General features: G+C 40.6%; 1 protein-coding gene across 1 annotated transcript in view; it reads right to left on the bottom strand.

The window, feature by feature from the left end:
• The window catches only part of KAT2B (lysine acetyltransferase 2B), a 99,308-nt gene that overhangs the window by 3,300 nt on the left and 76,105 nt on the right, over nucleotides 1–19,903 (bottom strand). Inside the window, exons 12-17 of the mRNA XM_040636859.1 lie at nucleotides 13,885–13,995; nucleotides 10,497–10,640; nucleotides 5,227–5,341; nucleotides 3,708–3,744; nucleotides 3,401–3,464; nucleotides 3,218–3,302 (exon numbers count right to left, since the gene is read on the bottom strand). Of these exons, the coding sequence (XP_040492793.1) occupies nucleotides 3,218–3,302; nucleotides 3,401–3,464; nucleotides 3,708–3,744; nucleotides 5,227–5,341; nucleotides 10,497–10,640; nucleotides 13,885–13,995 (556 nt within the window). The remainder of the gene's footprint in view (nucleotides 1–3,217; nucleotides 3,303–3,400; nucleotides 3,465–3,707; nucleotides 3,745–5,226; nucleotides 5,342–10,496; nucleotides 10,641–13,884; nucleotides 13,996–19,903) is intronic.

The raw sequence follows: 19,903 nt of genomic DNA, 5'->3' as shown, positions 1-19,903 counted from the left end.
TACATAAAACCTTAAAAAAAAAAGAAGATGCTAACATTTGTCTACTTATAGGTCCCTAGTCGTCTCTAAGTCTGGTTCTGTCATTAAAAATTATATTAACTGTGCAGGGAAAAATAAGTCAAAATTGCTTTAAAAAAATACCTCTACCAATAACCCAAATTCCCACTATATTACCAAATTTTCCAGAAGGAAAGAAGCTTACAACCAAATATATCAGGATGGGACCATCAGCTAGTGAGATACATAAATTTACATGCAACACCCAAAAATGGGGAGAATTCATTTGCATCAAAATCTTAAATCTACCATAAAACACCAAAGAAAAAATCGGAAATATGTACTTTTGCCTATTTCCCTTGACTAGAGCTTCTCTTGGTTAGTGGCATGTCATATCTGTGAGCTCAACTTCCAATTTTCTTTCTTCTCTAACTAAAACAGTTTGGAAGGAGAGAAAAATTGGCAAGTGTTAAGAATCTTTATAAAGGCTCAGCAAATACCCCAACCAGAGGTCTCACCCGAGTGTGACTGAGCAGATGAAGATGTCCTCTCATTAAATGAAAAAAGAGCAATGAAATTAATTGTGCCTCTCCAGGTAAAGTTAGATGTTTACCTTACCACCTAAATGCCTACCACTTATGATATGCTGCCCAATATAGTGTTTATGCTTTAGAAGGAACAGTTGTATAACCGAAAGGGGGGGGGGGAAGAATGAAACATTGTACAAAGAAGTTTATCCAAAAGCTTTCAAACTATTATTTGGAAGAAAGGGGGCAGGAAGAGACGGGGAGAGCCTAAAATACAGCAGAAATAAAACGAGAGTCATCTTAGTGTTTGGATCTTTCAGAATAATTACAACCAATTCTGCATATTTCCTTTCTGTTATATCTACTCTATTCTTAAGTTACAAATAACATCGTTCCGGTGCCTGGGTGGCTCAGTCAGTTAAGCATCTGCCTTTGGCTCAGGTCATGATCCCAGGGTCCTGGGATAAGAGCCCAGCATCAGGCTCCCTGCTCAGTGGGGAGTCTGCTTCTCTCTCTCCCTCTGCCTGCCACTCCCCCTCCTTGTACACTCTCTCTCTCTCTGTCAAATAAATAAATAAATAAATAAATAAATAAATAAATAAATAAATAAAATCTTTAAACTAAATAAATAAATAACATCTTTCTTCCTCTAGCCTCATTAGAGGCTTACGTGACCAAATGGCATGGGTTAAAAAAGAAGGTAATTAAATATCAGTGATACCACATATGGAGAAATCATTAAATTATTCCATTTCCATCCCTCCCACCAACTGGGGAGTTCTGAGTAAATAGGAAAACACTGCCTAGCAATCCACACATGGTACGAAGACATGCCTGGGCCAGACTACTCAGATGATTTTCTGAAGGAGATTCCCTAAATGACACAGGTTAGACCTCATTCATATGGGAGAGGGAAAGAGAAGAAACGTTTTTAGAAAAAGCCGAGAAGGCAATAATGGGGGAAAGTAAGATTAGTGATTTGTCACCCTTGTCCTCAAAAACATAACCACCTTAGGGACAAGACTACACCTTTCACTCAGCACCTAAAGGCACCCTAAGAAAAATATAATTGCTCCCCTAAAGGGCACCATTCGCTGTCTTAATAACTTTGTGTAGAACATACCTCGGTCTACCACTGGTCTTGCTCAACAGGGCCAATATCCCCTCATGACCATTCAGCTGTGCGCACAGGTGGTAACCAACTGGAGAGGCTCGTACCCTTCTCAGGCTGGACCAAGCAAAACGCTGCCAGAAAGCAGGCTGAAGAGTAGGCTATGACAGACGGGACCTTCTAGACCTACCACTGCAGGTCTTCAGAGCGTATGTGAGCAGGGCTGAGAGATAATTCTTCTCCCCAAACTCATACAACCTCCCAAGAGGGCTTCATAAAGGGAGCTGAGATGGTCCAGGCAATGAGGATGCAAAGGTCAGTTAACTTAAGTTTGGAAATGGGCATAAAGGGTTTTAACATACTTTTTACATGATGGAAACTACTGAGGGGCATGCGACTAGCTCAGTCTGAAGGGCATGTGACCCTTGATCTCAGGGCTGAGTTCGAGCCACATGTTGGGTGCAGAGAGATTACTTAAAAATAAGACCTTTAAAAAAACTTAAAAAGTAAAGAAAATACTGATTCCCTTTACACTCTTCCATTCAGAATTCTAGACTCACTCAACCCTCACGCTTCTGCTTTCATAACTACGATACAGAGAAGCAAGGCAGAGAGAAAAGAGAAAGAAAAGCATACGGATGTAGGTCCACGTTAGGGAGGACAGACTACCAAAACCATTACGGTGACTCTACAGAACATTCTCGTGAAAATTAATGCTGTAGGAAACGCCTACAAATAACTCCTTTGTCAGGAAGCTAATGGGTCCCTGTCATTCTTCCTTTCATATTTTAATACCTTCTTGGTACCAGGAACAGATTGCAGGTAGAAAAGGGACAGAAGACACAGGCTGTCTCCAAAACAATGGCCACACAACCAACTGCAAACACTTCGGCTAGTTGTCTGTCATCTACACAATGCCAAATTAGTTTAATTGGATTCTCAATCGGTCCAATTAATCATTTTAGCATGGTGCAGGCGCACGAGCAAATTCCACAATTCCTCATTTCTAACGGCATTTTTTGTTTGTACGGTACTGGGTGCGGAACAAAGCTTTTACAAGGAGTACAACTAGTGACGCTAATAGCATCCATCAAGAGCATGGAAAATCGAGAAGGGCATTACTAGAATTTCTCCTCTGCTAGTATAGCAGGCAAGCAGCCTTAATCCAACTTCTTTTGTATCACTTTCAACAATTCTCCAAAGGCTCAAAATGTATCAAGAGGACAACCTGAAGCTTTCCACGTGCAACCGAACAGGCAGAGTATAAACACGGTGAAGTCCGAATGGCCAGCTTTCGCATCTCGCGCTGGGTGCAGTTCCCCACCCGGGCCCTCTGCATCCAGAGCTGGCGACATGTGGCTCTAAAAGCTGCAGGCGTGTCTAACAGGACTCGGCCACCCACCTGTCCTTTATCACTCTGCTCTCTATCGCTGGCCCTCTGTGGTGCAGGGAATCCCACCACCCATCACACACCCCCTACCCTACAACAGAAGAGGACAGATCAACCTCAGCAACCATGTGTCCCCCACACCGCCATCCAGAGAGTGTTAAATCTATACTTAGAAAAGGTTAATGGCATTACCCATGGGGAACCTTATAACTTCATAATATCCCGGAGCTTCTGTTCTCTTCACAGGTTCCATGAAGGGCCAAGCGCTTTGATGGCTCTTGAGTAAAGAAAAAAGTAAGGTATCTAATATGGAAATTCCATGTGGGAAATCATTTCAAAATATCTGCATGAGGTGAATGAAGAGAAAACACCCACCTTTACCTGCTGGAGGACGCTCTTGAGGGTGCTGTAAAGCTGGTCAGGGTCTTTGGGCTCCTTACTTGAAAGGAGAAGAGGAAACAACAGGGAGCAATGATTAGTTTTTTGCCCTCTTGCCAGGGGATTCCTATTTCGCTTATTTTTACAAAAACCTAAAATGGGAGCCATCCCAGAAATTTTTATGAAAACTGAAAAGCAGGAAGTGCTGTAATGGGTGACTACAAGCAGTTTGCCTGCTTCCTCTAAGTTGCTGGGAGGAAAGAAAAGTCAGTTCCATTAATATCTTCTCACCCATCCTACTTACCTTTTCTCTTTTCCACTCGGCTTCCAGCCTGTCTCTCCTATATGTCAACGAAATTAAACACTGAATGAGAACTGCTTTTGGTCAAGAGAGTAACAAAATTAATACTTATCAAAAATGAAATAAATTACAAGCACGCCCCAATAAATGTCTATTTCCGGGAAGAGACAGAAATCAACTGCGATTAGTTACTTCCTTCTACAGCTAATAGCACGAAACATTTCCAAGACAGCCAACACCTCTTTATGTTAGTGTTTTTTTAAAGCAGGAACTCCCAACTTTTCAGGGGAAAGCATAAAAAATAAATACGTCCAGTACTGGGGGCATGTGCATATTTTAAACTCTAAATCACATATTTTGCTAATCACCATGTGAAAGAGTTAAGCTGTTATTTTCGGTAAGAACAAACTTTGTCCTGGTCTCTATTTTATTTGGCAAAGACTCTGCTGGTAATACAAGATGGTTTAGTGCAGCAGAAAGAAAACACAGCCTCAAGTCCAATAGACCTGGATCTGATTTCTTGCTCTCTCCTTAAAAGCTACTTAGATAAGCTACTTAACCTTTTGCCTCTATAACTTCTCAATCTATAAAACAGAACTCTAAAAATTAGGTGATATTATCACTTCTGAGATGAGTCAATGTATGTAAAAAAATAAAAATAAATAAGAAAACAGAAGAACACCTGGCACAAGTAGGCATTCAGCAATATGATGGCTATTATGCCATTAACAGGGGTGAAATTTTTAGGTCTAGAAGTAATAGTAAGATCTGCTACAGGGTAGCTATTGTATTGAAGGAATGTGTCTTGCCCAAATAAGGTCTTATTTTTTTCTGGAGAACTGCAGTTTGTTTGATTCTGTGCTGTGTATTAAATCTTCAATATGCTAGAAGATCCTGGATTTGAACTGAATGAAAGTGTGGCTACTCGATAGTTCTACAAAAACAGCTATTTTGTATGTTTTCACCCAAGATGATGCATCCCTAACACTCACAGATAAGAACCCTTGGGAAAACTACTCTCAAATAGGGAACTTGAACCAAATTATGTGTTTCCCAATCATCTTTTTTAGAAATTTGGAGAGAGAAATTTGGCCAAGCACACAGCTGTGCAGACTGCAATCATGACAGCATGAGCAAGGGAGCAAACAGCAACAAGTCTGCAGATGAATTCTGACAGTTACTAGCCATGTGCTACTTGAGGTCAAAGGACTTAACCATTCTGAGACTCAATTTCCCCATTGGTAAAAGCAGAACTTCCCCATGCTATTAATAGCACTCTCTCAATAAACGATGGGTATTAACAGCTATAAGAAGGGGTCATCTAAGTTCTCCTTGATTTGTCTGCACTGAGAAGTAGAGAAAAGACAAAGGGAAAGCATCTCCCTTCTTAAGACTACAAACACTACGAATGGAGACAGGCAAGGCAAAGAGCTTTCCAAATCACTGCACTCTGGCAACCGTTTCAAATGCATCTCATGACAATACCAAAAGATTTTGCTTTGAAATGAAGATCTATACATACTAATTCCAGGAATGCTTTCTATGGGAATCTGCCGAACTCCATCTTTAAAACATGAAAGTCCAGGGTATACTTTTCGAATCTGGGCTTGTTTTCTTTCTATCAGCTTTTTAATGATCTGTAAAGCACAGGAAGAAATTTGTTTAGTGACAGAAGTCTGTGGCTACAGATTAAGTCAGTCCACCTAAGAAGTCGGTCGCCTAAATAAAGTCTTCGGGATGCGAAAAAGGAGACAGGGTGACTGCTATTGAACCAGGAAGACCTGAAAACGTTCTACTACACTCTACCCGTCCAGGGGCGCTCACACAACCGGCTCTGAATACTCGTCCCCTGCCATCAAAAAAGCCAATATTGAGACAACACACTGCTCTTAGGGCCCCTGTCGTCCTCAGCAGTGAAGCCAGTTATCCTGCCCTGCTTCTCTACCCAACCCAGCCCAGCCCAGCCCGGACTCTTCACGTTTCCTGACTAGGAACTAAGGGCTCCCTTCAGACTGGAGGGCACCCGAAACAGGCCTCACAAAGCCCCAACGCCCCCTTGCCGGGAAGGATGACATTAATATTCAAAATTTTCAAGGCAGGGGCCCTAACCTATACTGTTTGCATCAAAAAAGCAGCTCCAAATATTTGAGGCCACACACCCCTTGGTGTGAGCAGCCAGGATGGATTAGGGAATTTTGAGAGATGTTTGTTTTGTAAAATAGTTCCTAATGTACTGACGTCAACTATTTCCAAAACAGTGCGGTTTCCCATTTAAAGAAAAGAAAAAAATTAATTAAAAATAGTCATCCAGAAATTAACTATGTCATAACTGATTTTGGAAAAGAAAAAACGAAACAGGGGAAATAGAGAGAGAGAGGGAAGCAAATCATAAGAGACTCTTAACAGTAGAAAACAAACAGGGCTGATGGAGGGCGATGGGTGGGGGATGGACCAGGTGGGTGACAGGCATGAAGGAGGCACTGGTGATGAGCGCTGGGTGTCATACGTAAGTGACGATCACTAAATTCTACGTTACACTATATTAACTAACTAGAACTTAAATAAAAATTTGAAAAAGAAAAACACAGTAGCAGTCACTAACTGAATTCACAAAGGAAAACAAAACACTCCAGTTCCTATCAGCTTGATCTCAAACATATCATTGGTAAACGCTCCAGCATGAATGTATTTGAATCCTGACAATTAAACAAAGAACTTCATAAGGTGAATGGGACTAGTAAAAGTATATGTCTGATAAATCTAGTTCACTGCTGTGCAACAGAAATATAATGCAATCAGCTCATGTAAATTTTTTTTAAAAGATTTTATTTATTTATTTGAGAGAGCAGAGAGAAAGAGTGCACAGGAGCGGTGAGAAGGGGCAGAGGGAGAAGCAGACTGTCCACTGAACGGGAAACCCAGAATGGGGGGGCGGGGCTGGATCCCAGGACCCTGAGATCATGACCTGCGCGGAAGGCAGATGCTTAACTGAGCCACCCAGCCGCCGCCCTGCCATGTTCCAGTGGCCACATTTCTTAAAGTAAAAAGCAACAGGTAAAACTGGACTTAAACAATATATTTTGATCTAATCAAATATATCCAAAATATTATCACTGCAGCATATAATCAGTAGAAAAAATACGTATGAGATATTTTACATTCTTTTATCCCTAACAGGTCTTCAAAATCGGAGTGTACTGTATACTTCGAGTGCGCCTCAATTTCAATGAGCCAGTATCTAGCACTTAGAAGCCATATGTAGCCAGTGGCTGCCACTTCGGACAGGACAGACCTAGATGGATGCTCTCCCTTTGTTTATTTATGAGCCGAAGTCTTTTTATTTTTATTTTTTTTAAAGATTTTATTTTTGGGGGCACCCGGTGACTCGGTCAGGTAAGCGTCCCACTAATGATTTCAGCTCAGGTGGTGAACTCAGTGTTGTGGGATCCAGCCCTGCAAGGCATCCGGCTCAGTGGGGAGTGTGCTTGAGTTTCTCTAACTCCGCCTCTCCCCTCACTCACGCTCTCTCTCTAAAATACATTAATTTAAAAAAAAAAGAAAAAGAAAAAGATTTTAAGTAACCTCTACACCCAATGCAGGGCTCGAATTTACAACCCCAAGATCAAGGGTCACATGCTCTTCTGATGAGGCCGGTCAGGAGCTCTGAGTGTAAGACCTTTTTTTTTTTTTTTTAAGTTTTTTAATTTATGTAAGTAATCTCTATACCCGATGTGGGGCTCAAACTCACAACCCCCAGATCAAGAGTCGGATGCTCTTCTGACTGAGCCAGCCAGGTGCCCACCCCAGTCTGTGTCTTTTTAAAACAGAATCCCAATGGTAATCTCTTAAATAAACTCCTTCAGAAAACCTAATTTCAAATATAATATTAAAACTTTTTCTCTTTATCAAGGATACCCTCAGATGTGATAACCCACCCAGGTGGTTTCCATACCCCTTGCGTAGCACCTTGAAGGTGGTGGGGCCCCGGTGAGTGACTCGTAACGACAGTGGAGGGCTTCTTAACCCCTCTGTGCTTCCAAGGGTTGCTTTGGAGAATGGATACACTTTACCTCTGTTTCAGTCTTTTACCTTCACCTCCCTTGAAAATGTCTCCACTTCTCCACCATGTCATCATCATTCTCTCCTCAGATCCTTCTCCCATTCCATCCCTTCGGTTTTAGTACCCCCAACAGGAGATTTGGGGGAACTCCCCCATCTCTAATATGCCACCAAGTCTTAGCACGTGTTCTTTACAAAGAAATCGCATTGGTTGGTTGCCCTTACTTTGGATCGTCCAAACCCAGTCCCTTGTTATCTCACAGTCCGGTGAAAGTTTGAGATGCATCCTTTCCTCCCAGCTCCACCCCCGCCCCCCAACCACACACACACATGTATACACTCAACTCTGCCGGCTCACGACCTAGTCACACTTTCTCAAACAGCGGCTTTTATCACCGGCACACCTATGGTCCTAGCTGTTCACGTGCCTATGAATCTACTTATGTTGGACTCTGCATCTTCGCTCATGCTAATGGGATTCAGCAGGCTCAAAAGAGTTCAAAATATATTTCCCACGAAGACATCTCCAATGATGCTAGGCCCCTACGGATCCCAGCTTCCCACTCCCAAAGTCAATACTCACAAAGTAGCCCGCAACTCCCACTCTGCTCCCCTGTCCAACTGCACTAGCTTTCTCTCTCTGTCTCCACTAGACACAACCACAACTTACTCTGCTCTTGCACTCTTTCAGGGGCCAGGAAAGCCCTCCATCTACTTATAACTTGCTTGCTATTACCGTGAGTCCCTGTCTTCCACAAGGGGGTTTTCAAAAGTTGGAATAAAGATACCTGTGAAAATCACTGGAAGAAGATACTACATGAATCCAGGATTTTTTATGGTGACTTCAGGTCTCTTTGGAAGAAACAAGGTTAACAGCTCCCAGCCTGTATCATCCACTCAGTGGCCGGTGCTGGAGAAGGCTGGAGGCCAACAGGGAAGGTGAGGTGAGAGGGAGATGAGATCCAAGAGGGGAGGAGAAAAAGGATGGGGAGGGAGCATTGTCTTCTAAACAATGGACTTGCTTTTGCTAGCTCTGTGTTTACAGCTTTCCCCTGTACACAGTGAGAGCCCACGGATCCGGACTAGGCGATCTGCAGGGCAATCCTGCTCTCTGCTTCCACCAGATGCACGGATGCTCCTCGGAGGAGGAAGAAGGGACGGCCAGCTGACTGCCTGGTGATGGCTCTCGCTGGCCAGCAGCCCCTCATGCCGAACACGAGCTGCTGAATACGGACCTGCTCATTAAACCCCACAGAGAACAATGAAGAAAGCTAGCTCTTTAGAAAGAGACAGAGAGAGGGGCCTGCTGTGCTTTTATTAACTCTCCAAGTACCCTATTTGGAATTCTCTCTAGGGCTGGCATGGCTGAGCAAGAAACAACAAAGGTTGTTTTTATTTTCTAATAGGAAAAAAGCACCTTTCACCCACATTCATAAGAACAAGCCTGACCCACTTTAAGGTAAAAAGGAAAATATTTATTGAGCACCTACTATGCATCAGAGACTGTATAAGGAGTTTTACGTCTGTTAGGTCAATGATGTCTGACAAACAACGAAGAACTGGGATTAAGGAACATCAGTAGAAACCAGAAAACAAAGATGGGCTTTAAGACAGATGCCGTTTTTAGTTACTTGCTAGAAAGAAAATGCATGAGAATGAATAACAGAAATGTAAAGTGGAAATGATGAGGGATGACACAGCCACAAAGCCCATTTCTGAACTCCAATGAACTAGGGGGAGTGAGGAGATGATCCTGGGCTTAACATGAAATTCATTCATTTAATAAATGGCCACTCTCCAATTATGTTTTTTTTTTTTTTTTTCAGATTTTATTTCTTTATTTGACAGAGAGAGACAGCCAGCGAGAGAGAGGGAACACAAGCAGGGGGAGTGGGAGAGGAAGAAACAGGCTCCTAGAGGAGAAGCCTGATGTGGGGCTCGATCCCAGATCGCTGGGATCACGCCCGAAGGCAGACGCTTAACGACTGCGCCACCCAGGCGCCCCCAATTATGCTCTTTTTACGGTATTGTTTTCTATCTCGGACAATTGTAAAACTACTATGTAGTCAAATCTATCAGCCTTTCCTCTCACTGTTTCCCTTTCAGTTCATATGCATAAAAGACTTCACCCCAAAATGAGGTGACAAATCACTGAATTCCTAGAAACACAGGCCTTCGGAAGTTGCAATGTTAAAAGCAGAGAGGGATACACACGAAGGTAAATGCCCACGTAAGATGACGAATAACCAAAATTCAAAGAAGTGGATCAAACTAGTGCCAGGGAAGCTCAAAGGAGAAACTGAACTCAGGCTGAAGTGGTCCTAGGTGAACGTGTGCTGGGACAGTGAGGTGGGAAACGGACAGAGACACACGCTAGAAGCTTAACGCCTCAGTAATGGCTTTCAGACAAGAGTTTAGATAAGCAAAGAGGTAAGTCTGGGAAGGGTACATGAGGCTAGAATGTCCAAAGCCTTGAAGGTGAAGGTGAAGATATCATCACATTTTACAAGTTTTGTATTTTACACCAATTTAACAAGTGCTGACCCTCTTAGGAATGGTGCCTAGAGAGGAAAGGGATCCAGCATACCATCAGAGAAGAAATCTACACAAATCCCAGCAAACCGAACTCATGACGATACGTGGGAGAGCCATCCACACAGAGCCCAGAGATACACAACTCACCCAACGAAGACCAGCCTGTACGGAAGGATCAGGAGTCAGTCACGTGCTTACCTCCTTTTGTTTCTTAATGATGACAGAAAATTCTGTGTATGGGATCCGTGGATTTAGCTCACATCCCATTAAAGTGGCCCCTTCATAATCCTTGATGTAGCCAACATATTTGGTTTTAGGTATTTTAATTTCTTTGGAGAAACCCTGCAAAGCAAATAAATTCATTCATATGGCCACTGTGCAACAAATATCCACTGAGCGCAAACTGTGTGGTAGGCAGCAAGATACACTTTTTCCGGTTCCCATCACATTATTCTGGAAAGGATTAGCATGAAACCCCTCTGTGGAGTTCAAAAACATGAAAAACATCTGGAGAAGGTGCCTGGGTGGCTCAGTTGGTGAAGCGTCTGCCTTCAGCTCAGGTCATGATCCCAGGACTGTGGGATCGAACCCCACATCGGGCTCCCTGCTCCGCAGGGAGTCTGCTGCTCCCTCTGCCTCTCCGTCTCTCCCGAATAAATAAATAAAATCTTTAAAAAAAAAAAAACATCAAAAACATCAAAAATCAAACTGCAAACAGGAAGCAAGACAACATAAAAAAATAATCCTAGTAAAACACAAATTATACTAAATGGTTTTTAACAGAACTAATATAAAGTTGAATTTTATATTAAATTGAACAATTTCTCCCAAACTGGGGAGGGGACCCCAGGATTCTCAACAAATCAAAAACCGCTCTAAGTTCTGAAAGAAAAGCTTATCAAGAAATATAGTAACTAGGGATGACTGCCTGGTTCAGTCAGTAGAGGATGCGACCCTTTTTTTCTTAAGATTTTATTTATTTGAGAGAGAGAGAGATTGGGGTGGGGGAGGGCAGAGGCAAAGGGAGAGAGAAACCCAAGCAGACTCCACGCTGAGTGCACAACCCTGAGATCACATCCTGAGCCGAAACCAAGAGTCGGACGTTTAACCAGCTGTGCCACGCAGGGTCCCCAGAGCATGAGATTCTTAATCTTGGGGTTGTGAGTTCGAGCCCCACGTTGGGTATAGAGATTACTTAATTACTTATTACCCCCCCCCTCTTTTTTTAGATTTTATTTATTTACTTGAGAGAGAGAAAGAGAGCACTGGGGAGTGAGAAGGGGCAGAGGGAAATGGAGAAGCAGGCTCCGCACTGAGCAGGGAGCCTGATGAGGAGTTTGATTCCAGGACCCTAAGATCATGACCTGACCAGACACTTAACTAAGCCACCCAGGTGCCCCAAAATAAAATCTTTTATTTATATACATATATATTTAGATGTTGAGGAAATGAAACCCCTACTGCATAGGCAGAAACTTCCAGACCATCACAATGTGTAATTGTGTCCGTGGCATTTATCGGCAATATATTCATTTACATACTTTAATCTGCAATAACCTAGTACTATAGGATAGTCATATATTCGTATTATAAACAGAATTTTCCATACCATGCCTATTTCAGTTCTTTGCCGTAAACTACCTGGAATTCAGAACTATCACCAGCACTATCCTGCCTGCCTTTCAGCAAAAACTTACTTTCCAAGCAATCATTGCCATAGGCCTCACAGAGGACTACAGACAAGTCATTTAAGAACCATGACTTATATTTCAGGCTTTGCAGTGCAGCTGCAGCCTAAGAAAGCTGTGCCTCAAGCCTTCAGTTAACAACCCCACTTAGTTCTTCCAAAAGAGTTTTATTACAAAAGTCACAGACACATCCCAAAGAATGAGAAGAAGACAAATAGGAGATTAACTATCTGACATCAGAGGAGGAAAAGCTCTCTAATCACATGAGACTTATGCAAAAAAGAGAAGTTAATAGATTTTTTTTTTTTTAAAGATTGTATTTATTTATTTGACAGAGACAGCCAGAGAGAGAGGGAACACAAGCAGGGGGAGTGGGAGAGGAAGAAGCAGGCTCCCAGCAGAGGAGCCTGATGTGGGACTCGATCCCGGAACGCCGGGATCACGCCCTGAGCCGAAGGCAGACGCTTTAACGACTGCGCTACCCAGGCGCCCGAGAAGTTAATAGATTTTATGCAATGAAATCTTTAAGAATCTGTACATCAGAACTCATAAGGAATGTTGAAACAACTGACAAATGGGAGAAAAATCATAAAATAAAACGTTAATATGCCATACACAAAGAGTCCTCATTAATCAATGTGAAAATAAATATTTTAGTAGAAAAGGAGGCAAAATACAATGAATTGGCAATTCAAAAACAGAAGAAGAAATACAAAGAAAGGGGCAACGAATAAGAAAAAACCACCACACTTCACAATGATTAAATAAATGCAAACATACACAATTTATTATCTAGGGAAGGAATAAAAAATATACTTCTCAGTTACCAAACCTTTTCTTGAAGCCCCTTATATATTGCTGACAAGAATAGAAATTATTGCAGTATCTGGCAATGCATAACAAAAGCCTTAGATATATCTGGAAACAACTCTACATCTAGACATTTATTCAACATACATACAAACACATACTTATAAATGCACACTTAAAAGAAACACCCGAATGTCCTAAAAATGTGGTACTGGTTTAATGAATTATTTTCTAATTATACCATACGATTTCAGAGAACTACCAAAAATTATATAAATAATAATCAGAATGTATTAAGTGAAAAGGGCAAGTAATTCAATTAATATAATAACGAGCCAAGTTTTATATTTATATACACATGTACACATGAACACATACACAGAACAATTATTAGAAGGGTACATATCAAAACATTAACAGTAAATCTCTTTGGATGGTAGAATTACAACCAATTTTTCTTCATTCTGCTTTACTATGTTTCCCAAAATTTCTACAATAACTTTACATTACTTTTGTAGTTAGAAGAGTAAACGAAAACGTTTAGGAATTATAAAGCACTATTTAAAAAAAATATGCAGCCAAAGAATAATCCTTAAAAAGCTGAGCTGAAAACTTCTGGTAAGAAAGGCCCGAGACGGCAGCCAAGCTCCCAGCCTGCTGTATGCTTCCAAAGGATTGTCAGGGGCCCTTCATAAACTTCATCATTTTCTTTCTGCTGTCATAAATGGAGGCTTTCCAGAGACTAAATCTATTTCTCTTACTCATAGAGAACTGTACTCACCCAGCCCTGGGAATTTCTCCTTAGCCTGGGGATACCATATTCTAGAATTCCAGGATGCAATATGATACTACATTTATAGATAGCATTCATTCATTCACTCAACAAATATTTCTTTAGTATTTACTATGTGCTGGTCATACCCTCTACTACAGTCTGAAGCTTACTCCTGGCTTAAGGATTACAAAATAAAGATATGTCCTTCTTACAAGCAGAAAATGCCAGGGGAAAAACTTCCTTGGATGAAGCCTACCTGACTATGTATTAAGAAAAGAAATGACAGAACAGAGTTGCACAGTGAAAAACTTACCTGTTTCTTGAAATAACCAATTGCATATTCATCTGCATATGTGAGGAAGTTCAGGATATCATGTTTTATATGATATTCTTTCAAGTGATTCATCAGGTGTGTTCCATAGCCCTATGTGGAAGTTAGTATACAGATAAATATATTAGGTTCTGGAGAAAAGACATTCCTACAAATTCACTGGGAAATGTTGGCAAATTTAGGAGCTGGTACTTTGATATATTTTACCAATATAATACTAACACCCTTTTTGCATTTCTGAACTTTGAAAATGACCTACAAAACCAAGAAATTCAAAATCCTTGAACCGAGATATAATCATCATTTTAAAATACAAGTTTCTGGTTCTTTGGAAGTAACACCAAGGCTACAAACTGCTGGTTCAATTCTAAAGATTACTTGCTGAATATTAATAAAAGAAGTTTGGGAGGTAACATTGATTATGATTTCTGCTTATCTTTGAAGTATTTGAGAACCTGAGATGCAAAGAGCAATGTGAACGGAAAGTGCTAATCTTTATCAGAATATTAACTAACCCAAGTGTTTCCTGGATGTATACAGATCGGCAGTCGTTCCAAAGAAATGTATCGTATCACACACACAGGATTTTCCTCTTTGTCTTATCAGGCCTTTCCAAGCAAGGTCTAAGAAACCGAGAATCTCTGAGTGAGCCAGAGGACATAAGGAAGCAAACTAAAGACTGAACAATGTTGAATAAATTAATGACTGAAATATGAAAAAAAAATGCAAGTACCAGGTTTTTCAGTGATGTACGAAGTTTAGAGAAAAGCTATAAATTTAAAGTGATTGTTTTAGAACCTCACTAAAAGCAGTGAAGGTAAATCCAAGCATCCAGACACAAATACCTTCACATAAATATTTTAGAACTTGGTGACACACTTCTCTAAAGGACTCCAATGTGCTTACAGGTATGGTCTCATGCAACTGCAGTAGCACAGGGGAGAAGGGTCTTTGGAAATCATTTGGGCTAACTCTCTGTCCCACACGATGCTAGAAGTCTTCTGCCATCCATCCTGAAAAGGTGAGCTGTTAGAAAACTCCCCCAGTATAAGGTGATCCCATGGTCCTTAGACAGGCCAGTTCATTTTCAGGTATTGTTATGGCTGGGAAGTGCTTCCTAAAGTCTATCTGAGATCTGATCCCTTGTTATTTCTACTTCTTGACCTTAGTTCTACTCTTAGAGTAACAAAGACTCATTCCTCCTCTTAACAACTCTTCAAGCGGGGCGCCTGGGTGGTACAGCGGTTAGGCATCTGCCTTCGGCTCAGGGCGTGATCCCGGCGTTATGGGATCGAGCCCCACATCAGGCTCCTCTGCTATGAGCCTGCTTCTTCCTCTCCCACTCCCCCTGCTTGTATTCCCTCTCTCGCTGGCTGTCTCTGTCAAATAAATGGATAAAATCTTTAAAAAAAAAAAAAACTCTTCAAGCCCTTAAAGACCATACTCTCTCGTGCTCATCCCTACCTCCCGAAACCCGTGTGAAATACCATTGAGGTTTCCGTTGTTCCTTAAAAGGCATGATTGGAAGACCCCTTATTAATCTAATCACTCTCTTCTGGGCTTTCTCCTGTATAACAACGCCCTTCTAAAGCATGGAAGGACCAAGCATAATAACAAGTAGAGGATGGTCTGCCTGGTAAATGGGAGAACAGTATAACCACCTCATTCTTCTGGAAGTTATTCTTCCATTGATGTTACCCAAGGGCATTTTAGCTTTTCCCAAACATTTTACAATACTAATATATTGTAAGTTGCAATAAAACTTGGATAAAAAGAGGAACGAAATGTCTCTCTCCTTGAGAAGATGGTAAAATGGGGAAGATAAATACATAATAACAGTATAGAGCTGTGCTGTTCAATATGGTAGCCAGTAGCCACATGTGGTTTTTGAGCAACTGAAATTGGACTAGCCTAAACTGAGATGTACAAGAGTGTGTAAAATACACATCAGGGGGAAAAAAAACAACCACCAAAACTCAGTAACATTTTATCTTTATTACATGTTAAAACGACAATATTTTGGATATACTAGGTTAAATAAAAAAGATCAAAATTAATTTCACCTGTTTCTTCTTACTTTCTAAAATATGGCTACTAGAAAATTTAAAATTATATATGTAGCTTGCATTTGAGACTCAAAGTATATTTCTATCATGCAGCATTAGTACAGAGTGATGTATTTGTATCTATAATACAGAAAAAGGCAGGGCGCCTCGGTGGGTCAGTCAGATAAGGTCCGACTCTTGGTTTCAGCTCAGGTCATGATCCAAGGGTTGTGAGATCCAGCCCCATGATGGGCTACACACTGGGCGTGGACCCTGCTTAAGATTCTCTCTCTCCGGGGCGCCTGGGTGGCACAGTGGTTAAGCGTCTGCCTTCGGCTCAGGGCGTGATCCCAGAGTTATGGGATCGAGCCCCACATCAGGCTCTTCCACTATGAGCCTGCTTCTTCCTCTCCCACTCCCCCTGCTTGTGTTCCCTCTCTCGCTGGCTGTCTCTATCTCTGTCGAATAAATAAATAAAATCTTAAAAAAAAAAAAAAAAGATTCTCTCTCTCCCCCTGCCCTTCTCCCTCTCTCTTTAAAACAGAACAAAAGAAACAGAAAAAGGCTTTAAGATAACTACGAGGGAGGAAGGAAGAGGTTATAGAAGGAAAGGAACATGTTTAAGCTAGGCCTTAAAAGAGTCTGTCAAATGGAAAACAAGGTAAGAAGATGGATTGGAAATCTAAATGTAAATGAAAATAAACCTATACAAAAACACTATAAAAAGATACAGGAAAGTGGGTTTATAACCTAAGGTACAAAAACACTTCCTAAAAATATATATAAAATGCAAAAGCATAAGGAAAGAACTGATTATTAAGTAGATTATTTTAAATTTTAAAATTCCTTAAAGATATTATAAGCAATTTAAGATACCATAAACAAAAGATAAACGACAAATTGAGAGGGCACAGTTCTAACACATATTACAAAGATTTAATAGCTTCTATGGGATAAGTACAAAAAAGGAAAGACAGCCTAAAAGAAAAAATGTCAAAGGCCAGAAACAAGCAGTAAATTTAGCTGATAAAAATACATAAGATGTTCGATCTCAATAGTAATTAGAGCATTCCATCAGGAGACGCAACATTTCACTCAACACTATGCAACCATCTTTAAGGTTGATGGTACTCAGCCAGTTCCAGTAAAGACAGGAGAAACAGTACCCTCCAAAATCATGGGTGAAAGTGTAAACTGGTAAACCCATTGAGAAGGGCAATCTGGAAATAATTTTTTTAAATTTAGAACGGCCATATTCAATCCTGCAGCAATTTCCCTTCTCACTGTCTAGAAAAACATTTCCAAAGAGTACACTGTTGGTGACAGAAAATAACTGTAAATAAACATAAATGCCTTCAATAAGGAATGATTATATAAATTATGGTACTTCCATATCATGAAATACTATAGAAAAAGAATAAAATAGCTCTACATCAGCATTGCCTGGTAGAAATTTCTGCAATGATGGATATGTTCTTTATCTATGCTATCCAATATGGTAGCCATTAGTCACGTGTGGCTAAGGAGTACTTGTGTAAATGAGGAACTGATTTTTGAATTTTATTTAACTTTAACTGATCTAAATATAAATTTAAATAATCACGTATATGCACTAAAGTTGAAAGAGCCTAAGATATAATGGAAAGTCTTTATGTCAATAACAACAAAATACACAGCCACTCTTACAAACAGGCACATTCCCCACATAAATCAGTAGAGAAGCACCTGGAAGTTTGTACACCCAGTTGACAACAGCAGGATGGTAGAGGGGGAAGGGATAGTGAGGTTTTTGCTTTACCTGAAAATGTATTTATGTATGACCTATGTAATTAAAAATTATTTTTAAAGAAAAATGAAAAAAAATTGATAAAAGGTTGGCTAGTTGGAGGGAACTGAGTGTCTAGGAATTAGTAAGAAATGTGCCTTCTGGGGGGCCTGGGTGACTCAGTCGATTAAGTATCTTTTTTTTTTTAAGATTTTATTTATTTATTTAGAAGGTGGAAGGGCAGGGGGGAGGGAGAGAATCTCAAGTAGATTCTATGCTGAGCTCGGAGCCCAACGGGAGCTCGATCTCACAACTCTGGGACCATGACCTGAGCCAAATTCAAGAGTCAGATGCTTAACCAACTGAATTGGCTCAGGTCATGATTCAGGGTCGTGGAATTGAGCCCTGCATCAGGTTTGTGCTGGGCATGGAACCTGCTTAGATTCTCTCTCCCTCTGCCCCTCCCCTGTCTCTTGAAAGAAAGAAAGAAAGAAAGAAAGAAAGAAAGGAAGGAAGGAAGGAAGGAAGGAAGGAAGGAAGAAAGAAAGAAAGAAAGAAAGAAAGAAAGAAAGAAAGAAAGAAAGAAAGAAAAAGAAAAATGTGCCTTCTGATAAAACTCACTGTAACACAGACGTGGTTCACAGAAGGGAGCCAGGCTTTTGTTGTATGTACCACCTTATACGGAGTTTATAGATTATAAATTTTCTACCCTTTGCCCACAATCCAATGATTTTTCTCAAGAAGAACAATAATGGTTCTTTTGTAAATAGCTTCTCAAAACCTGCATAAGATATTCTGCATTAGTGGTCGCTAATTTGTCACCTCTCCAAAGAAATTTTCCAGATTCCGACTGCTTGTGAGTAGGGGCTGTATCCTTTCATTTGAATCTTCTGTCTAGTATGACTGGTAGTAGTGGTAGCTTAAATATTTCCTTGATCAGCGAGGTATTAGCAATGTTAAGCTATTATATGCAAATGTTTAGATTTTCACCTAGAACCATTTCCCTTTGTTTATATGCCTTCATTTATTTTTCCTTCTTTTCTTTTTAAGATTTTATTTGTTTGAGAGGGGGGAGCACGAGCAGGTGGGGGGGGGGAAGCACAGCGAGGGGGAGGGGTAGAGGAAGAAGCAGACTCCATGCTGAGCAGGGAGCCGGATATGGGGCATGATCTCAGGACCTTGAGATCATGACCTGAGCTGAAGGCAGATGCTTAACCGACTGAGCCACTCAGATGCTCCTCTTTTTTTTCTTTTTTTTAAAGGAGGCTCCACACCCAGTGTGAGCCCAATGTGGGACTTGAACTCCCAATCTTGAGATCAAGACCTGAACTGAAATGAAGAGTCAGACCTTCAAACGACTGAGCCACCCAGGCACCCCTTATATGTATACCTTTATTTTTAATTATCACGAAAGGTTTTTTTTTTTTTTCCTAAATCCATCTAAGCAACTTCAGTGTTTATTTAGATATTTATTATGATATTGGGGTGCCTGGATGGCTTAGTTGGTTAAGCATCTGACTTCAGCTCACATTGGGCTCCCCATTCAGTGGGGAAGTCTGCTTGTCCCTCTCCCTCTGCCCTTCCCCCTGCTCATGCTCTCTCTCAAATAAATAAAATCTTTAAAAAATAAAAAAATACTTATTATGATGTATAAGTATTAGCTATGTACCTTTAAATATGCATGATTTCAAATCCAAATAGTCCTTAGATGATAAGGTAATTCTAAAACCAGATGATGAGCTTTTCAAGTCAATTCTGAAGTGTCATCTTGTGTGTGCTGTGAGCAGGGTAAATTCATACACAGATCTTTAAAGCATTCGCAGGAATTTATATGTAAGCCTGTTTCTCTGAACTAAGAGGATGCAAAGCTTTAAAGTATCATTTCGCCAAGATTTTTAACATTATTAAATAAAAATCTGAAAGCTCCTCTTACGAACTTGAGGTTTTATTCAAAGAGGTGCCACCAGCACTGGCTTTCATCAAACTTCCATTCTACTCAGTTATGAAAGACTAAGTCTTCATTTTCTAGAAAAGACTAATCTTCATTTTCTAGAACAATAGTTTCAAGTCGTTTACAAAACATGGCTTCTTTCTAGTTCTTCCTACTGAGTGTGTAATGTTTGGCCACCTTCCTGCAAGTCTTTAGAAAATTACACGGTTTGGGGGAAAAAATAAATTGCCCTTCTGGGAA

Source organism: Ursus maritimus, unplaced genomic scaffold (genome assembly GCF_017311325.1).
Source record: "Ursus maritimus isolate PB19 unplaced genomic scaffold, ASM1731132v1 scaffold_20, whole genome shotgun sequence".
Classification (NCBI taxonomy): Eukaryota; Metazoa; Chordata; class Mammalia; order Carnivora; family Ursidae; genus Ursus; species Ursus maritimus.
Note: the sequence above shows the minus strand (reverse complement) of the source record. Positions and strands in the feature narration are given on the sequence as shown.